This window comes from Brienomyrus brachyistius, chromosome 7, assembly GCF_023856365.1.
Source record: "Brienomyrus brachyistius isolate T26 chromosome 7, BBRACH_0.4, whole genome shotgun sequence".
NCBI classification, from domain to species: domain Eukaryota; kingdom Metazoa; phylum Chordata; class Actinopteri; order Osteoglossiformes; family Mormyridae; genus Brienomyrus; species Brienomyrus brachyistius.
Window position 1 is genome coordinate 14,220,167 of NC_064539.1, and position 20,903 is coordinate 14,241,069.

The 20,903-nt window shown below is 38.1% G+C and overlaps 1 protein-coding gene across 4 annotated transcripts in view; it reads right to left on the minus strand.

The window, feature by feature from the left end:
- Positions 1-20,903, minus strand: part of LOC125746459 (probable global transcription activator SNF2L2) — a 37,757-nt gene that overhangs the window by 15,630 nt on the left and 1,224 nt on the right. For 3 of the 4 annotated variants that reach the window (XM_049020445.1, XM_049020444.1, XM_049020446.1), the window contains 2 exons: positions 19,854-20,055; positions 1,108-1,328 (listed from right to left, as the gene is read on the minus strand). In XM_049020445.1, the coding sequence (XP_048876402.1) occupies positions 1,108-1,261 (154 nt within the window). In that variant the 5' untranslated portion in view covers positions 1,262-1,328; positions 19,854-20,055. The remainder of the gene's footprint in view (positions 1-1,107; positions 1,329-19,853; positions 20,056-20,903) is intronic. The other variant, XM_049020448.1, reaches the window with a different exon arrangement.

A 20,903-nucleotide genomic window follows, 5' to 3' on the forward strand; every position in this document is an offset into this window, starting at 1 on the left:
ATCAACGGGCACGAGGCAGGGAACAACCCAGGATGGGGGGCCAGCCCATCGCAGGGCACACTCACACACCGTTCACTCACACATGCACTCCTACAGGAAATTTAGTAACTCCAATTAGCCTCAGCATGTTTTTGGACTGTGGGGGGAAACCGGAGGAAACCCCACGACGACATGGGGAGAACATGCAAACTCCACACACATGTAAGCTAGGCGGAGACTCGAACCTGGGACCCAGAGGTGTGAGGCAACAGTGCTAACCACTGCATCACCATGCCACCCCCATCTTTAACTAGAAAAACCAAAAAGAGGATAATATGATAATGAAATTTTCCGTATTTTGAAAAGGCATTTTCACATTTCTTTAGCACAAGAAGGAAGAAAAAATATTGAACAATTTACAAACAGGCACGTACACGTATAGATGAAGTGGCTCGATGAGTAGCAATACTACCTCATAACTTTAAGGTAAGGTAACTTTAAGGTTTGAATCCCAATTCCAATTTGGTTATATAGAATTTACAAGTTCCATCCATGATGTTGAATCCAAAAAATGTACTTAAGCTAACTGATGCCTGTAGAATGTAATTTCTCATGTATGTGCCCTATGAAGGACTGGCATCATAACCTTAACCAGAGTAAGTAGTTGCAAGATGGACAATCATAGATAATTTTGAGTAGAACTCTGACACACTTCCATGCCAAGTTATTTGCGTGTTAATTTTTTGGTAACCAAATTCAAAACTAAACATTATTGCAATCGTTACAAATATACAAATGTGTACCCTATATAAGCAAAGCTTGCTGAAAGTAAAGAGACGGTACACATGCTAGTATAAAGCAGGCATGTTATTAGCCTGCATTCACAATGATCACTTCAGCATGAAAATTATGCTCTCAGTTATTTCCGTGAGAAATTCTGATGCCACTAGAAATATATTATGTAAAAGTAGTATTATACTGTAGGTCGTCTCAAATCAACAAATAAATGTGCTATACTTATATGACATATTTAACCATGCATTTGTCTAGCTACCTACATAGCAGTCATCAAGGTTCTGTGTACATACTTTTCTAATTCCACATATAGGCTACTAAGACATGATGTACCTGTGACCAGAATTTCTTCTGTGTTGGAAGCTCCAAAATCACCAAGGGTGGCAGCCACAGTTGTATCTACAGCCCTTTGTCTCCTCCTCCTCTTTGTCTCCAAAACAACATTCAGACTCCATTTTGTTTTCAATAATCCAGTACGGCAGCTCATTCTTCAACAAATGCACCTCATACTTCGCGTTCTTGGTCTCTCAGTGCTACCAGTTGCTACCCATTACCTGAGAAGAACCAAGTAATGCATTTTAAAGTCGCACATGCAGTGGATTTATCTGGTCCATTGACATGTGCTACATCTTTGAGACTCATCTTTCATTTCTCCTAACAAAATCCTAAATGACTCGTAATTGTTATTAATAAAATATTAAATGTATGTGAATATATTGACCAAATTAAGAAAATTATCTTTGATGTTTCTTTTTCTCCTTTTCAACTGAAACAAAGTCCCCCTAAGGAGCATTAACATTAATGAAACAATTTTTTAAGAGAGAATTATTCATGTGAATTTGAATAATGTTTTTAAAATTCATCTAGGAAAAGATTAAACAGGTTCAAAAGCTAATTAAAGAAACATTGTGAAGAGGGAAGAAAAAAAATATATAGAGAAAAAAAATATATGTATGTATATATATATATATATATATATATATATATATATATATATATATATATATATATATATATATATAGCGAGAGAGAGAGAGGGAGAGGGAGAGAATATTGTGTTCCCTACCTTTAAAAAGATTTAATGCATTTTTACCATGACTTTAAGATAACGGTGTTTTTTTCATGTTGTGAAATCAACCTTGAACAGAAGCATGAAAACAGCATCCAGGTACAGGAGTTAACATAAAATAATAGCAAATTATTATTCTTTGTAATGTAATTTGTTAGTCTTTAATGTAATTTAGCACCATTTTATTTGTCTATTTTGAGTATGAGTGGTTTTAAAGGTCAGTTCAGCATTTTTAACAACATTTCATAATATCCATGAAAGAAAGCCCTTCATGAGCTAGAATCGATTTTATCTTAAGGTACCCAGTTCCTCCTGTTTTCAATCCATCTTTTATTTCTATTTCTATTATGTATATGCATGCTATATTAAGTGGCTGAAAACCGTATTTTACTTGTATTTCACAAACATGTACAAAATTCTATAAATAACCACATGTGTTACTGTTTCCCTCAGTGAAATATGAACATGTGGCCATTCACATTGATTTCCATACTGCACAGACCTGTGATCCACAGTAATTCCTCTGATGTTTGTTGCCATGACAACGGTAAATTAGTAGTGGATTTCACCCAGGGTAACAAATGAGAATTCTCTTTATATCTGCTGTGGCAGTGCTATACTGATTCACTACTCAAAATCCAAGGATAAGCTTGACTGTGTTCCACACATATAAAGTGTAGAATAAAGGACTGCCCTTGGTTAGAATAATGGACTGGCCTTTGGCTCTCTGGATGACCTAGGCTACTGAATTCCATCACTCTGAATTTGTATGCAGCAACAGAAAAAGCAGTTAAATTGGCATATTTTAATAGCATAGACAACTAAACCTATACTATGATCTGTTGAATTGTTATGATTTATTGGCTTATAGCCTATTTTACTCAAGTTGCACAGTTTGCATACTAACACAGAGTCTGTTATGGTGCATCACTAATAGTACAAATCACGTTTACATAGTGCTTCTATTTAAAGGCTCTATACATAGTTTTTAACAAGAGAATAAAGAGTATTTAACATATATATATATAAATATATATATATATACATACATACATACACACATACGTACACACACAAGCACACAGACATTTATTCATAATCTAATTACCTATGATTGCCTGCTACGTTGGTAACATCAGTTCTTCTACAATCATTTTCATAAGACTAAAATGGCATGCCATGTTGTGTTGTGATTCACAGCATTCAGGAAAGCACATGGAAATTGTATTAACATGGACGTATGTTGTTGACAGTGACAATGATCGATGTAACCATTCTTTTTGTCAGCTACTAAGATCTCCCATCTCATATCAGTTTCATGAGGTACAATTAAATATTCATATTACAGTTTGCAGTTATTGCAGAGATGTTCATGTTCATTTTTACATGCCTCACGCCACCATGAGCATTTTTAGCACAGCATTAATTATTCAGGTCACAGCATTCAAAAATCAATGCAACAAAGAAACAAAGAAAGGCTTTATCCGTTGACTCTGTCTGGGAATAAATTACTTCATATATACATTTTGTTTATGTATGCATGCACTTTCTGAATTGATAACCATTAATTTAACAAATACAGCAGACGCATAAAAATGCTGCACTGTTTTTCATGTCAATAGCTATATTTTTCACAAGTAAACAGCTAATAAAATCATGGCTTTCCCAAAGGTGACTGTGGTAATTAACTGCCTGTGCAGAAAATTGTGGATATTTACTTAACAGGAAATCTCCACTGCATTTAAAATCAGCTACATCAGAAATTTTATGCAGATATCAGAATTCTTCTAATTCTGAGAATAACAACAATTGTCAAATGAAACATCCTCAAAATAATACAGTACATGCAACTAGTTTATAATTCATAATTAATTATCTACTGGATCCAACACAGGATCATGGTGACCCTGGAGCCTACCCCAAGAAGCCTGTGCATGAGGCAGGAAACACTCAGGTCAGAGTGCCAGTCAATTGCAGAGCACACATACACACTCTGGTCAATGTAGGCACACAAATTCACCACACATTTTTGGGCTGCAGGAGGAGACCAGAGTGAATTGAGGAAACCCATGCCAGCATGAAGAGAACACGCAACTTCCGCACTCAAATCTAGGGGAAATAGCGCTGTGCTAACCCCTTAACCACAAGATTAAAAATATATCGTAACTGCATCAACAAGCTTCTTAAAGTTAAATACAACTAAAATATGTACTCATTTTTAATAGCAAAATGGTATTCTGTGTTATATACATAGATTTCCATCCATCCATCCATTTTCCAAATCGCTTATCCTACTGGGTCACGGGGGGTCCGGAGCCTATCCCGGAAACAATGGGCATGAGGCAGGGAACAACCCAGGATGGGGGCCCATCGCAAGGCACACTCACACACCATTCACTCGCACATGCACACCTAAGGGCAATTTAGCAACTCCAATTAGCCTCAGCACGTTTTTGGACTGTGGGGGGAAACCGGAGTACCCGGGGGAAACCCCACGACGACATGGGGAGAACATGCAAACTCCACACACATGTAACCCAGGCGGAGATTCGAACCCAGGTCCCAGAGGTGTGAGGCAACAGTGCTAACCACTGCACCACCATGCCGCCCCCCATTCTATACATAGAATACATATACATAGAATACATATTTCTAAATGCATAATTTCCTTAGCTCTAGAGTCGAAATATGATTGATTAGCAAAAGGGGCTTATTTACACTATAAAGTATAATTAAACTTTAATTTATATTAAAAAAAAACTGTCCTTCCATTTCTGAAATGAGTAATATTAAATATAACCAAAAGGGGGCAGCAAGGACTAACAATTTATAAAAATTGGAAGGATAATTTCCTGTTAAAAAGTTGGCAGTAAATAAAAACAGAAATCACCAAATTAATTGACTACACAGATTCAAATGCGTGAAAAAATCTTTCCTCACTTTTACAAAATTTCCGTAGCACATATCACAATCATAATTCCTTCTCAGCCTCGTGCCCGTTGCTTCCGGGATAGGCTCCGGATCCCCCGCAACCCAGTGGGATAAGCGGTTTGGACAATGGATGAATGGATGGATGGAATTCCTTCTCATAGATAAAGCAAGGTAATCAAAATCGTGCAAAACACCAGTTGTATCAATTCACTTTAATTCATTCATCCATCTTCCACTAAAAGGCTTATCCTGGACAGTCATGGGTGGAGGGAAGGCTAGAGCTTTTGGGGGCAGGCGTATACCCCAGGAAGAATGGATTTGTCTGGGTGCTGCCCAGACGAATCTGAAATAGTATTTATTAAAATGATTAGTCAGAAATGCTTCTCCAAGCTCCTGGTCTTTATTTGGCTGCTATACTGTGATCCTGAAAAACACGCATCTCGATAGCAAACAAGTGGTGCATTATGGGATGCAGTGATGTGCACACCCTGTCAAGGAAATTACTCCCTGAATGGGGAATGGAGCATAACTATGACATTTCTATTAAATTCAAAATGTGTGAATTTACAATTGGATGCTAAAAAATATGAATCATGACATATATGAATTACATCTACCCACTTTCTGAAACTTGTCCTTTTCAGGGTCGCGGGGGGTCCAGAGCCTGTCCCGGAGGCGGATAGGGGCACAAAGCAAGGAACAACCCAGAACGGGCTGCCAACCCATCCATCCATATATGAATTTTTATATAAAAATCTGCCAATAAATTCCACCCCATGCTACAGAAGAGCTGCCGATACGCAACACAGAAAGAAGAGCTCAGTGAATTTTTCAAAATCACTTCATTCTATATATCAACATGATTTCGATATGCAGGCCTTTTTCCTGTAGTTGATCTTAAAGGAAAGATAGTTTTTTTTGGTTTATAGTAATATTGATACTTAACTGTTTAAATCCTTTAAATCTCCTTACATTTACCTGTTAGGTGACATATTCCGTTATTGAAGGTAAATGATCTCATATATATTTAAAATATTAGATAAAACATACCTGTTTGGACAGACTAACATACCAAAATCTATGTCTCTTAAGTGGACCTAAAACCTGCCAGTAAATTCCACCCCACACCACAATAGAGCTGCCAATACGGAACACAGAGGGGAAAGAAACACTCAATCTTCTTTGGCATGTACTGCACATGTACTTGTCCACTTGTTGAGGATGAGTCATCTGACTGTTTCCCACTTCTCAGTGGACCACTGCCTGTGTCTTAACTCACAAAAAAGCAATTGTAGTAATTTATTGTAATGTCAAAAGGGGTTTATGTACTGCAACCCAAGCATTCTATTCCTCTCTCAACGCTGTACTTTATCAAAGTGCAGAGTTTAAAACTGGCATTTGGAGTCAACGAGCTCATCAGGTGTACGTTGAAAATGAACATTATGGTCAAGGGGTATGTTCTTCATTTCACAGTTACTCCTAAATGATGATCTCTTTTCCCTCAACCAGCATCAACCTAACTAACCAGTGTTACACGAATCATCACTGAGGCTGCTTCCAATTAAACTGAAACCATTCAAGAGCATTAAAAATCAGTTTGATCTCATCCTATAGATGAGTCCTGATAGTCAAAAATAACAGGGACCTAAACCTGTCCAGCATTTTTATTCATGGCCCAACGCATGATGGGTTAATTGAATAATGCTCCTGTTGTAGCAAAGATCAAAAGGGTCAAAAGCTTTATACATATTAAAAATATTTAAAATTGATCATTAATTTTGGCATTTTTATATCTGAATAAAACAGAAAAAAAATAAATTTAATCAAAATTACACAATAATGTATTTACTATAGTGATTTATACACTGGGGGCAGCATGGTGGTGCAGTGGTTAACACTGTTGCCTCACACCTCTGGGACCTGGGTTTGAGTCTCCGCCTGGGTCACATGTGTGTGGAGTTTGCATGTTCTCCCCATGTCGTCGTGGGGTTTCCTCCGTGTACTCAGGTTTCCCCCCACAGTCCAAAGACATGCTGAGGCTAATTGGAGTTGCTAAATTGCCTGTAGGAGTGTGTGTGTGTGAGTGAATGGTGTGTGAGTGAGCCCTGCGATGGGCTGGCCCCCCATCCTGGGTTGTTCCCTGCCTCGTGCCCATTGCTTCCGGGATAGGCTCCAGACCCCCCACGACCCAGTAGGATAAGCGGTTTGGAAAAAGGATGGATGGATGGATTTATACACTGATAAATCAAGTCTTTGTAAGCCATAGAAAAAGTAAAGTTCCAGGACCCAGCTTAGTTGATGAATGAATGGTTAATGTATATATGTATATATGTACTGTATATATACATATAACGCAAAACAGTGACAAGCAAGACATCTACAGTACATATAATACAGATGTAACTAAAGTTAAATAGTGTTTATTTCTGAGCAAATATACTCGTACTGAAGATACCTTTAAACATAATTGTTTTTTTGGTAGCTATACACACACACACACAAATACATAGACACACAATTGTAGGAAAGCCGTTGTGTCATGTGACACAGAAACCTTTGTTTGTGTTCTGAGCTCTGAAAGGGAAGGCGGCACGTCTCCAACAAAAGAAAAACACGAACATGTCTCCTTGCATCAAACAAAACATTGTAATTTTGGTGGGGGCGGGGGGCAAACGACAGCTTTATTGTTCCACTGACCCATGGGTCTGCGATGAAGGGGCTCAGGTCTAGGGTTACTGAGAAAACAAAGGAAAACACACATATACAAACTGAAAACCACAATTAGGAACAGGCGACACACTCTAAAGCAAACAGGTACCATCAGGTGGCTCTCCATCCTGACATCTTCATCTTTGGAAAAATATTAATGATTCTGATTCTGATGATTAATGCATATTTTAAATACAATTTATTAATTCAATCTCAGTTTGGTTACTTTTTTATAATGAGATATAATCAATGCCAACTGAACATAGTCATCCATTTTTTTTTTTTTATTTGGTTATGTGTGCAAGTCCTGACAGGTGAAATTTTACCTTGGGATCCTCCTGCCTTTGCTCCTGCCCATGGTGGAACATGACTGATGGCACCATGATGTGAGATGTGATGTTTACTAAGGGCCGCAACATAACACACGCACGGCATGAAAGATGCTGCAAACAAAACCCAGTTTACATAGTGTGTTATTTTGTGCATTCTCGGTTATCGGAACACTTTATACACCTGATACAAAGGTTTGTGTTTTTGCATAGGGATTTGAATAACTAAGAAAGTGTCTAGGACAAGTATTTGGAGATCATTATGTACTCTTTTTTAACTCTTGATAGTAAAAATTCTAAAACACATACATAAACCTTGCCTTTTCATGCACTGCAATAGTAACAGGTTTTTTACACAAATTCACAAATAAATTCATGCTAAACCAGGCAGGGTATATGAGAACTATATTATTAAAACGGTAATCAATCAGTGCTTGGTATCAGGTTCTCTTTGGGGGGACTTGAAGAAAAAGATGTGAAATTTGTCTTTGACCGTTATTGTGATATGACTACTAGAACATGAGAACATTCTTATTGAATCAAATGTTGACACTTGTAATTCTGACACTTATTCTGATTTAGCGTGCAAATAATAATAAAAATAATAATACTTATTATATTATTCCTATGAATATGAGATGAGAACACTCTATGTCTCGATGGTTGCCTTCTTTTTTTAATTGTCAAAAGTATTTGTTATATGAATTACATATAAATTTCTAAAATGCGTTCTTTTACACTACAAGTTAATTATTTTTATTATTTATCTGCTGTTACCAATGTAGATATAACAGTCACTTTAACCCCCAGTCAACCCCCCCCAGACGCTCAATGTGTTTGCACAGCGACAATGCTGACATGGAGGGGTGGAGTAAAATCATTAGATTTGTTTTTTGCAGGTGTATTCTAAAGCAACAAAGTGTCTGTTTGCTTTATATTTAGCACACCTTGTATTTGCATATGACATCTGGCATGGTGTTTATTTTCTCACAGTGGTCTAGCTTGGGTGATTAGCAAGGAAATAGCTTGTGAATATAATATCGATTAAAATCAGCTAATAAACACAAGCTGGGTAATATTATACTATTATCCTGTCGTAATCTGTAAATGCCAGAAATAAATCAGTGTATATTCATTACTGCATACATTTAAACGGCACTTAGTAAAAATGAATTAATAAATAACCTGAGTGTTTGATTCCATACATCCCCAAGAACATCTGGTTTCTGCATTCCCAGCATTTCTGCTTGTGAACATGCCAGTTTTTTACAGAGCTTGCTGTGTGATGGTAGGACAGGTCTTCTTTCAAGGTATGGTGAGTTCCTAAGAGGTCATGTACTTGACACGATTAAAGGAAATGGGTGATGGGGAGTTCCTTGTACTTCCTTTGTTTTTTGTTTCATGCATATATTCCTTGATTCAATTTAACACAGTTTGTGAGTAGATTTGCGCGCATACATTAATATAGCTAACAAACAAAACGGTTTCATCCATGTTAATATTGCACTGAAGCCTGTATAATGTGTTCCTAACACTCCTTTGTAGAAGAAAAGATCATTATTCTCAGATGGTTCGAACTTGTCACACTAAATACTTTCCCCTTCGACTGCATGAAGTCAGTTGAAAACATGCCCGTCATAATGTAGTGAACATCTGTGAGCTGTTAAAGCTGACAGAATCGCTTTATTGTAAAAATAATCTTACTGGCAAACCATACATGTTTAGTGTAAGATGGAACACCAGTAAAAACATGGAAGTAGAGTGGCCAATCATTGGTTTGTGCTTCTAACATAAATTTCTATCTATTATAATGAATTTGTTAAATAAGTTATTTTCTTTAAAATTACCCTGAGCAGCAAAAACATGCAAGTAGTTAAAATTGTGAACTTCTCCACAACTGTCCTACATAGCACAGGTGGTCAGTGTCAAAGAAATTTCTCCATAATATCACTGATGTCAGTTTTCATGGCCCACGCATCAAACATTAAACACCCCTCTTAAACTAAATGCTATAAACAGCATGTGCTCTAAGAAATTTCACACACTTTTGCTGGCGAAGAAGTGGCTCTTTAAAGGACAGAAGATAAGAAAAAAAATACTCAGAATCCTAATATATTTTTCCACTTATTATTTAGATAACTTTATGCATGCCTGAGTTAGCAAGCCATTACATGCCAGGGTATGTGGATGAATTCATTCAAGATCTGACAAGCAGGGCTTTTAATATGCAATGTGTAGTTCTTTTGTTGGCAATGTTTCTTTTCAAGTGCAGAAAAACCTTAAAGTTTGCATTGTTGCACCATCAAATTGTCCTGCATCTGTCAAACATTAAACATTTCCATTTGATACTTTTTTGACTGAGTCCCCAGCAGCCAAGGTAAGGCTGTGCACTGGATAAATATTTTCTCCATGGATTATAATGAGAAAGAGCCTTTATGTTGTTTTTAAAAGAACAACTACGTTGTTTTTGAAACATTCCTTTAGTCATGTTTAAAATGGCTTAATGTAAACATTCTGCATTTACTCTTTACAGGCAGCACATACACTCCACACACATCTAACCCACCCTCAGGGAGACTCGAACCCAGGTCCCAGAGGTGTGAGGCAACAGTGCTAACCACTACACCACTATGCCGCCCCCCATGCTTTTTCAATGGAACAATAATTAATTTTGGAATTCTGCTGTTGTCTTTCCACAAAGCACTCCTATACTCTCTATTTATTTAAATGCACATCATGCAGTTCAGACCATTTTTAACCTTGGCTTGTCTGCATGGACAAATAATACTTTTATACAGTGCTTTAAATATATTTCAGGACTGTCTAACAAAATTCGTAATTGTATTTTTTATTTTTTTGTGCTTCAGCCAGCCTGATGGTGAACATAAGAACATAAGAACTTTACAAATGAGAGGAGGCCATTCGGGCCCATCAAGCTCGTTTGAGGCTTATTTTTTTTCACAAATACAGAAGTTACAGAATGTGCCAGGCCTGTGCCCCAAATGCTAGCCGATTTTCTGTTTGCCAATATTAACTTAGGATATTTTTAAAAACTTCATCCACACCAGCGCACACATTTTAGAATCTATAAAATACCTTCCATGAGGACAGTTAATGGGTGGTCTGTAATACGATATACTGAAAAACAGTGGACTGATATGGTGCGTATTTTATATGTGCCACAAATTTTTCCACTTAGTTTTTCAAACCACTTCTAAACAACAAAGAAAAGTGTGTGTCTAGTGTGAATTACAGTGTTGAATGATGGCTTCTCTGTACTTAACTGTGTTAACCCAAAGAACATGCCAGTTACTATCAAGCCAATTTAATGCAGAAGGTTACTTTATGAATGGTGGTGTTGAAAAAATCCTATATCACAGAATTCACAAAAACGTGAATAAAATGTGTGCACTAACATTATTTTGGTAGACAAGCCTTCCCCAGAGCAGAAATGCAACATTTTACTGACCTGACAAGCATATTACTGTAACATCCTAAATATAATTATAAAATTATACACAAAAGCTTACACATAAAAAGCTAATTCATAACCGATCCAGATATTCCTCAGACATCATTCTCTCTTCATCATCATGAATCCCTCTATCAAATGTTATATGTTGTAGAACTGAAAAGCAAAAGCATTATCTGAGCAAAGGAAATTGCTTTCTGTTGTTGGCATAGCCACAAAAACCAGTTTGATCCATGTCATATAGCCAATGAGCTCAGTGAAAAGTCCACCTACTGAAGTAATTTGCAAAAGTGCATATTCAGTGATCAAAAGATTCAATAAGAAGGAACCAAGTTTGTGGACACCTGAACCTCTTAGGGAACAAATCAAACTTGTACAGTAAAACCACAGATTACGAGCATAATTCGTTCCGGAAACATGCTCATAATCCAAAGCACTTGTATATCAAAGTGAATTTTCCCATTAGAAATAATGGAAACTCAGATGATTCATTCTACAACAAAAAATATTCATAAAATAGTTATTAATACAAAATATAAAGTAAAAATATATAAAAACAAATTAATCTGCACTTTAACTTTGAAAATAACTGTAGATGGTGTTTGGAAGACGAGAGAGAGGAGAAGAGGAGGGTTATTTTGTAGGACGACTTTCACTACAACTAACGGAATCACTGTTATCTGTTGGCTCACAGGAATCTTTTTCTTTTTGTGCAACTTTAACAAGGAACCTATCCAATGACAGTCGCTTTTGCCTCCTTTTCGATTTTGCAGAAATGTGAACATTGCATTGTCATTAAACAGATTTCTTTGCTCGCACTGCTACACCCTTATTCGGGTGGTGCTTTTCTACTAAGTTTTGACTATATGAGTGAGGCACGCCGACTTAGACCGAGTATGGGAGACGAATACCCACAATCCCTCAGCGATAGAGAGAGAGAAGAACCATCTCAGTTTTGATTACGTGACGCTAGGCACGTAAGTGTATACATACTGTAATACTCGTATTGCAAGACCTTGCTCGTTTATCAGGTTATTATAAAACTTATTAAAAAATTTGCTAGTCTTGCAAAACACTCGCAAACCAAGATCCTTGCAATCAGAGGTTTGACTGTACAGTACAGAATGCAATGCAGAATAAGAAGCACTGTCGACGTTTATGCTGATTGTAGATATACATTTTCTACTTGTCTCAGACTTCTGTCTGATCCTCGTCAGAAGGAGATAGATTACTTAAAACAGAGAGGAGATTGCAGTTGTAAAAGTGGTAAGCCACCAGAAGATGAGTGACCAAGTAAGTCAACTGAACACGATTGTAATAGGCAGCTGTGGAGAGTGAACCAGCTAAGGCAATGACTACTGCATCAATCTGAAGTAACCAAGGAACACTTGGCTTAAAAAAGTCACGCTCAAGAGACTCAAAGTGGCTACCGTCGCAAGTATAGGATAAGAAGACATATGGAGATTAAACGATAAGACTCGCAGGGTGGCAAAGTTGGGCAGTGTCAGCACAAATTACAATGATCTTGTCAGGATCAAAGATATTCCCCAGTGATGCTTAAAAAGTCAAAATACACCCCCTGGAGTGAAGGTGAAGCTGCAACATGAACACCAGTGACCCATTTAGAGATGCACTTCACAGAACCACTAAGGCCTGTTGAGGTTTATAAATATATCCACATGATCATAGATCTTAGAAACTCTTGGAAGCCAAAGTAACACAGGGGGAAACAGCAGGTAAGGCGCTAGACACAAAAATATTGTCTACCATCACTGATTTTGACTAAGACACCCACCAACTGGAAAAGCAATGAAACATGGCATGATGCATTGGGGTAGGGGCTGAGGGTAAAACAGAAGTTCCACATTTGGTATCTTTAACAAAGCTCAGCAGGAGAGGAATGCATGACCCGAACAATAACACACGATAAAACAAGGCATCCAAAAGACAAGTCGATCAGCCCAGATGTTGCTAGTAGTGTAACGGAGCATCAGAATTACTCCAAGATACCGAGGGCAGAAGACTTTATTCTTCACTAAGATATGATACGAAAAACATACCAAAACAACAGCATGAAAAAACAACAAAAACAGAATGCAAATTTGATGACATCGAAAAGGTAATGCAGAGCCATTTGAATTATCAAATCAATGAAGCCTCTAAGAATGATAGAAACAATGCCATGAATCCACAGTCAAACCTGAAGAAGAGCAATTGGTCGGTGTTGACAGGGGTGGAAAAAAGTCCAATTTACGCACCTGTTTTGCCTGCACATTTCACAAAACAGGAGTAAAAGTTCATGATGTTGATAGTACTGGTACTATACAGATAACAGCATGTCTACCTCCTGCCAATCACTTCATAGCTAAGTATTTTACTGCATGAAACTAAACTGAGGCATGGCTTACTTTTGGTTAGAAAATGTGCAAGAGCCTTAGCTGCAGTAGATTCTGTTGACAAGCAATCAGAAATGTTTCCAGCACCCAGGATAAACATCCAGATAATTGCAATCTGCTGGTCTGTCATCCATGAAAATGAAAAATTTGCCTTTTCTCTTCAAGCTTCAATTAAGAAACTGAAAACATTTCAAATTTAACCTATTGTATTACAAGACATATAAGACAAGTGACAGGGTTAATGAAACTTCAATAAGCATGTATTATTGTTTGTTATAAGTTGTACAATCTATATACTTATATATGTAGAGGTTTTTTAGATTTTTGCATATGATATGAAGTCATGAACACATTTTATCCATCAAATATTAAAAAAAAAAAAGAAACGGAGCCCTTAAAAAGATTCACTATTAAAAGGAAAAAAAATGGGCTCTATTTTGACAATCTAAAGCATAAGCGTAAAGCACAAAGTGCAACTAACATTTATAGGCATGTGTGATACGGAAAAAACAGACTTCACACCAACTCAAGGTGCAAAAAGGTTGTCCTACCTCTTTTAATTATTCAGAAGCGTGTTTTGGGTGTAACATGTAATGAACCAACCAGGATCGCGTGTCACCTCACCTTTAAAAGGCAGCAGAGCATAGTCTACATTGAACTGCTATTACAATTGCGCGTTTTCCCGACACACCAGATCATTTTTTGCCTGAGCAAACGGACGTGCTCGTACAAGCACATCATCTACGGGAGCACCACCATTCCATCTAAGCCTTTGGAAGTGAAGCAGGCATGGGATGAGGTAGCAGCGAGTGTGTCCTCGTTTTCTGGCATCAGTTGATCATCTGCGTAGTGCCGAAAGAGATATAATAATGTCAGAAGCTTGCTCCTGAACAAGAGCAGCAGGTGGGAAGGGGGAATTACGCTTGTATATTTTATTTAAATTTTGGGTCTGAGATCACAAAATTTAAATAAAGGTACCGTACAATCTTTGTTTATAAAACACAATGTTCAGTTTTTAAGGGTGTTTTAAAATGTTCAAATAAAAGGAAACAGGGCTGTTGTTTTTCTACATCTCACAATTTAGATTCCTTACCAGGCTGCATATCATTCAGCTCTTCTGCTAGCTGATCCCTCCTTGCCCGCACAGCCGACATACACTACTTTGTTGGCCTCAGCACATGCAGTTCAGCATCATGCGTTCTAAAGTCCTCTTATGTACCCTCAGTTTTTGTCCAACAGACATGCATCACGCATGGCAATGTTATGTAACATACAACATGCCATAATGAATGCCGCAACCTTCCAATGACATAATTGTAACGTTTGACCTGACTCATCTAAGTAGCTGAAACACCTTTTCAGCAATCCAAATGTCCTCTCAGTTTCAGTATGTGCTTCATTCAGATAATGAATCCAAAAGGTTTTTTAAAGATATGGTTTGTTCTTCACTTAATATATTGCTTTTCTTGTGGTGTTACATGAAACAGTATGATTACGGGAAGGGACCAAATGTACTCTATAATAAAACATCCATCCATCCATCCATCCATTTTCCAAACCGCTTATCCTACTGGGTCGTGGGGGGTCCGGAGCCTATCCCGGAAGCAATGGGCACGAGGCAGGGAACAACCCAGGATGGGGGGCCAGCCCATCGCAGGGCACATTCATACACCATTCATTCACACAGGCACACCTATGGGCAATTTAGCAAGTCCAATTAGCCTCAGCATGTTTTTGGACTGTAGGGGGAAACTGGAGGAAACCCCATGACGACATGGGGAGAACATGCAAACTTCACACACATGTGTGGAGACTCGAACCCGGGTCCCAGAGGTGTGAGGCAACAGTGCTAACCACTGCACCACTAAGCCGTCCCTATAATAAAAAATATATTAATTAAATTAAATAGAAAACCATTAGTGCACCTGGAGTGCAAACCTGTGCCAATAATGAGCGTTGTGTGCCCGCACATTTATAAAATGCGGCACTTAAATACCATTAAACAATGATTCTAACCTGTTATGATGTGCAAAATGTTTATGGGGTCTAACATACTACATATAAGACAAAGCAAGTACAGGTGATACTGTAACTGTTTTAAAAAAACAAAATAAACACCCTGGTACAGTGAAATAAATTATTTTTACTCATCTGACAAAATGTAGTTGATAATTGTAATATTAACAAGGATTCTGAATATAAAACAAATGATCACTTCAAGAAAATACACTGATGAATTTTGAGTAATATTCATACAACTGCTTTAGAGTAGTACTAATGATATTTTAATTAATGATTCAGATAAGGTCATTATTCATTTTTTTAGTTAACTTGCCAACTGAAAACAAAAATAGTTTCATAACTCACTGATACTATAATACACTGATTCTACTGCTGTTGGACAGAAGCCATCCATCCATCCATTTTCCAAACTGCTTATCCTACTGGGTCGCGGGGGGTCCAGAGCCTATCCCGGAAGCAATGAGCACGAGGATGGGGGGCCAGCCTATATAGTCTATATTCTATATTTCAGAAAACCTATTGTAAACCTTAGATTTAATAGGCAATATGTGAGACGCATATTTTAGATAATAACTAGCACAACAAAGTTCTTACCTAACCACTACTGCACCTGTAATACAAAATGGAGTGTCAATAAGTAAATAAGTATGATTGTAAGTGTATGAGTATCTACCCAGCACACAGCCATCACCACCCCACTGCTTTAGGCAATGCACAGCGAGATCATGTAGAACACAGAACACCAAGATGACGCTGCCACTTTGCTTAGTGGGGTATGGCAGGAGGCTGAAAGAATGGTCAGAACTACAGACATTTGGAACCTTTGCAGAGACAAGACCCCAGGTTCCAGAAATGTTCCAACCACCATATCACTGCACCACTGTGCTGCTGAAGAGCAGAATACCTAGCAGTTGAAATAAATATTTGTTTGTTCCGCAGGACACTCGATTGCAACATGGAAGTAGCCACGTTCTCCAACGACACCAGGAAAACTAGAAATGATTATGAATTCCAGCTGGGCTTGTTCTTAGACGTCTGGTGTCTTGAACCTAACAAATTGGTCTGGAACATTCACCGGAGCATCTGACACCAGCTGAATTAACTCCCTGATGGAAACCTTGTCCATTTCCAAGGAACCTCCAGTCATGGACAGGAAGACACAGACCATATTTTTGACCTGTGTCAAATGATCCATCAAGTGCAGCCTAAGGATAGCATAAATACGCGGCACTTCCACGATCAAACTGTAATTGCTCCAGCAGCACATCAACATGTGCTGGGACCAGCCGTTCTAATCGGAGGATTATGGGAAGAGGATGAACAGGTTTAGTGTGGGGAAGTAAAACCGGGAGGGAGGCTTTTGCATCAGGAGAAACAACATTCTCAGTGTCTCATTGCACATCCCCTGCCAGCCATTTTACTACACTCTGTTTTAGGTTATGTAGGTTTTATGCACCTAGTTAGTCACCTGTTTTGTTTTTTGTTGTTTTGGATTGGGCCACTATTGAAGTTCACGTTGGAGTTTCTGTATCAAAGTGTTTCTCGTTGCAGTTCACGTAGTGCTTTTCTCGCTGACTGAAAATCACGCAAATACAAATGTGATTCCATGTTGTACTGGACTTGGGTACTAATATATCAATCATGTTAGAATAGACTTGCGGTGTGATGTCACATGTTGTAGCAGGATAGACTGTACAGAATAAATGTAAAACAATAGCTACAATTTAATAAGACAGAGAAAATATCACAATGACATTAGTAATTTCATGACACAGCTGACATGCATTTCTTTTTGTCACAACAAAAAATAGTAGTACGCTCATCCATCCACCCATCCATCCAACCAAAACAGGATCACAATACGAGTACGCCTAATAGTCATAAAATTCAGGATGGGCCAATCAGATTCTGATACCAATGCAGATTCCAATACAAGAGTTCTTTTTACTTAATTATATATTACTATGCTAATATAATAAATACATGTAATATTTATATATTCCATCACTGTAACCACTTAATCTCAACTGGGGTTGCAGGGGGGAACCAGAGCCTATCTGGGGAACAATGGGCGCAGGCAGGAACCAACCAGGCCTGGGCAGTCGCCAACACTCTGCAGGGCGCGCACGCACACACACACAACTACAGGGCGAATTTAGCCTTGCCAATCAACCTGCCCACTTTTCGACCATGGGACAAAACCGGAGGCCCTGTGCGAACTCCACACAGAAAGGACATATTGTAAATACATATAGAGCTGGACGATATGACCAAAAATGTCATCGCTATTAAAAAATTCACATCGGTCGATATCGATAATTATCGTGATAAATGTCAGGTCATCATTTCTCTCAGTTTAAAGCATGATTTTTACTACCGAGTTAAAATCGAAGAAACCAGATGGTTAACCGTAGTTATGAAGTATACTTTATCTTCAGAATTTAAGAAACACGTGCCAAACAGTAGTGATGGCCAAAATGACGCTTCTGGAACAGTTTACTATATTTTCTGTCTCCACTAGATGGAGCGCTCTGTTCAAAAAAGTGCTAAAAGCATGCCGAAAATTAAACAACAGCGCCACATGTACCAAACAGCATTTCACATTTCACAAGTCCGAGATAGAAAATGAGCTAGTTATTTTAGCCATCGGAACACTGCAGCCTCCCTTCTTCCATCCATCCATTTTCCAAACCGCTTATCCTACTGGGTCGCGGGGGGTCCGGAGCCTATCCCGGAAGCAATGGGCACGAGGCAGGGAACAACCCAGGATGGGGGGCCAGCCCATCGCAGGGCACACTCACACACCATTCACTCACACATGCACACCTATGGGCAATTTAGCAACTCCAATTAGCCTCAGCATGTTTTTGGACTGTGGGGGGAAACCGGAGTACCCGGAGGAAACCCCACGACAACATGGGGAGAACATGCAAACTCCGCACACGTGACCCCAGTAGAGATTCAAACTTGGGTCCCAGAGGTGTGAGGCAACAGTGCTAACCACTGCACCACCATACCGCCCCTCCCTTCTTCCAATCTTTTCTTAATTTTCTGTGGATTATTACTAGAGTTGAGTAATTCAGGTCCAGAGAGTAAACGTCCAGACCAGGATTTTGTTTCAACCAACCAGTTGAGTACTCTGTGACTGTCTCTCATAATTACTAGGATAACACAGAATTCCTCATTAAACTCGCAAGTCCCGCAAGCTCTTAAGAGTGATGACTTTATTACAATTTTTAATTGTAAAATAACTAAAATTAGACAGTCCATCTAGTGCTAGTCCTTAGCTACTTACGGCTGCCAGCCTCCTGCTAGTCTTAAATGGCTATTATTAGACCCATCATAAAGAAACCAAATCTTGAACCTAGTGTTTTAGGAAACTATAGACCTATCTCAAATCTTCCTTTCATTTCAAAGATCATGGAAAAGGTTGTAGTTCATCAGTTGTCTTCTTTCCCACAAAAAAATAATACCAATGAATTATATCAGTCTGGCTTTAGACCAAACCATAGCGCAGAAACTGCTCTAGTCAAAGTAAAGAATGATTTACTTGTGGCTTCTGACCATGGCTGTATATCTCTGTTGGTATTGCTAGATTTAACTGCAGCATTCGATACTGTGGACCATAATATCCTCTTGGACCGGTTAGAAGGTGTAGTTGGCATTACGGGGACAGCACTTTCTTGGTTCCGCTAATATTTAACTGATCGCCATCAGTATGCCCATGTTAACAATGAATCATCCAAGGCCACCAAAGTTAAATATGGTGTCCCACAGGGATCAGTCCTGGGCCCGCTACTGTTTACCCTATACATGCTACCTCTTGGTAACATTATTAGAAATAATGGTATTGGGTTTCATTGTTATGCAGATGATACACAGTTGTATCATAAAATGGGAAAGGGCTATCATGTGATTTAACAAGAAATAGGAGCTATCTTTTCACAAACTGTCAAAAACAAATAGTAAGTACTGCTAAGTAAGTATTGGAAGTGGATCAGTGACATTTGGTCAATACCCAATCCACCTAACAGGTCTGGATCAGTGCTGATACCAATCTGAATATCGGATTGGTGCACCTCTACATAAAATATAAATATTTTGAGCTCAATCAATATTCCAGTAACAATATGTCTTATTTGAATACTCACCATTAGCAGAATGCCTAAGAGGTTGAGTCAGAGTTAGGCTGAGCTCATGACCTTCTCCATGAACTCATGAACTCCATTAACGTTTCCTGCAGAGCCACTTCCTCCTGACATTGCCTCCCATTGTGGATCCCCCTGTCGTCCCAAAACCAGGCTGCGATTTTACTCCAGGCATCGGCTTTCTGCCAATATGGTAGGCAAATACCTGTAAGGCCACAAAATTTATCCCATTTCAGTATTATTTCTGTTAAAAGAGCTTTCTCTTCCGTTTGCTGTTCCAAACACATCTGCCATGAGTAGACTTTGACTCCTCCTCCCTTAATGCTCTACTGTCCAAAATTCTTGCATGGTTTTTTAAAACAGTCTTATCAAAAGCCAGATTTATATCCATTTTAGGTGCTAGAATGGTCAAATTATAGACATATTCAACTTTATTATAAACTAATTATTTAATTCTAGATATATTTAGCATAATTTTAACTAATAGATATCATTATTTGTTTTCTTATTTGAGAATTATGTTTCTTTATAGCTATAGCAGTACAAAAGTATTGAATTATTGAAGTATTGAAAAGTATCTGAATGCACAGCTTGGAGTAGTTCTGGAAAAAAGGGGCCCTACCTGGTACTACACAGGCAAGTGGCCACTGAATGTATGTTAGTAGTAGAAATAAAGTGGTAGGAATCTCCCTGTAGAAGTTATACAGAATTATTCCAATTTGGACCTGCTCCTGAGATACTGAAAAGTACACTGAATTTTTGTTTTTATTATTATTCAAGACATATATTGTATTTTCTTCTTAACTTGGGATTTGTGTCTAGTAGAAAGATCATATGAATATATTCTTTGAATTTTAATAGTAACATATATTTCTAAATGTGTCCTTATTTTGCCTTTGTAGATGGGTATCAAACATTGTATATTTAATAAAGTTCATCAACTGCATCATATTTCTTTTGAGAGATATTTGTTCTCCTAAGTGCTCTTGCTTTCTGGTTTTATTCTTTAGATGTATTATTTTGTTTACATTGCATTTGTGTTTGTTTTAATTA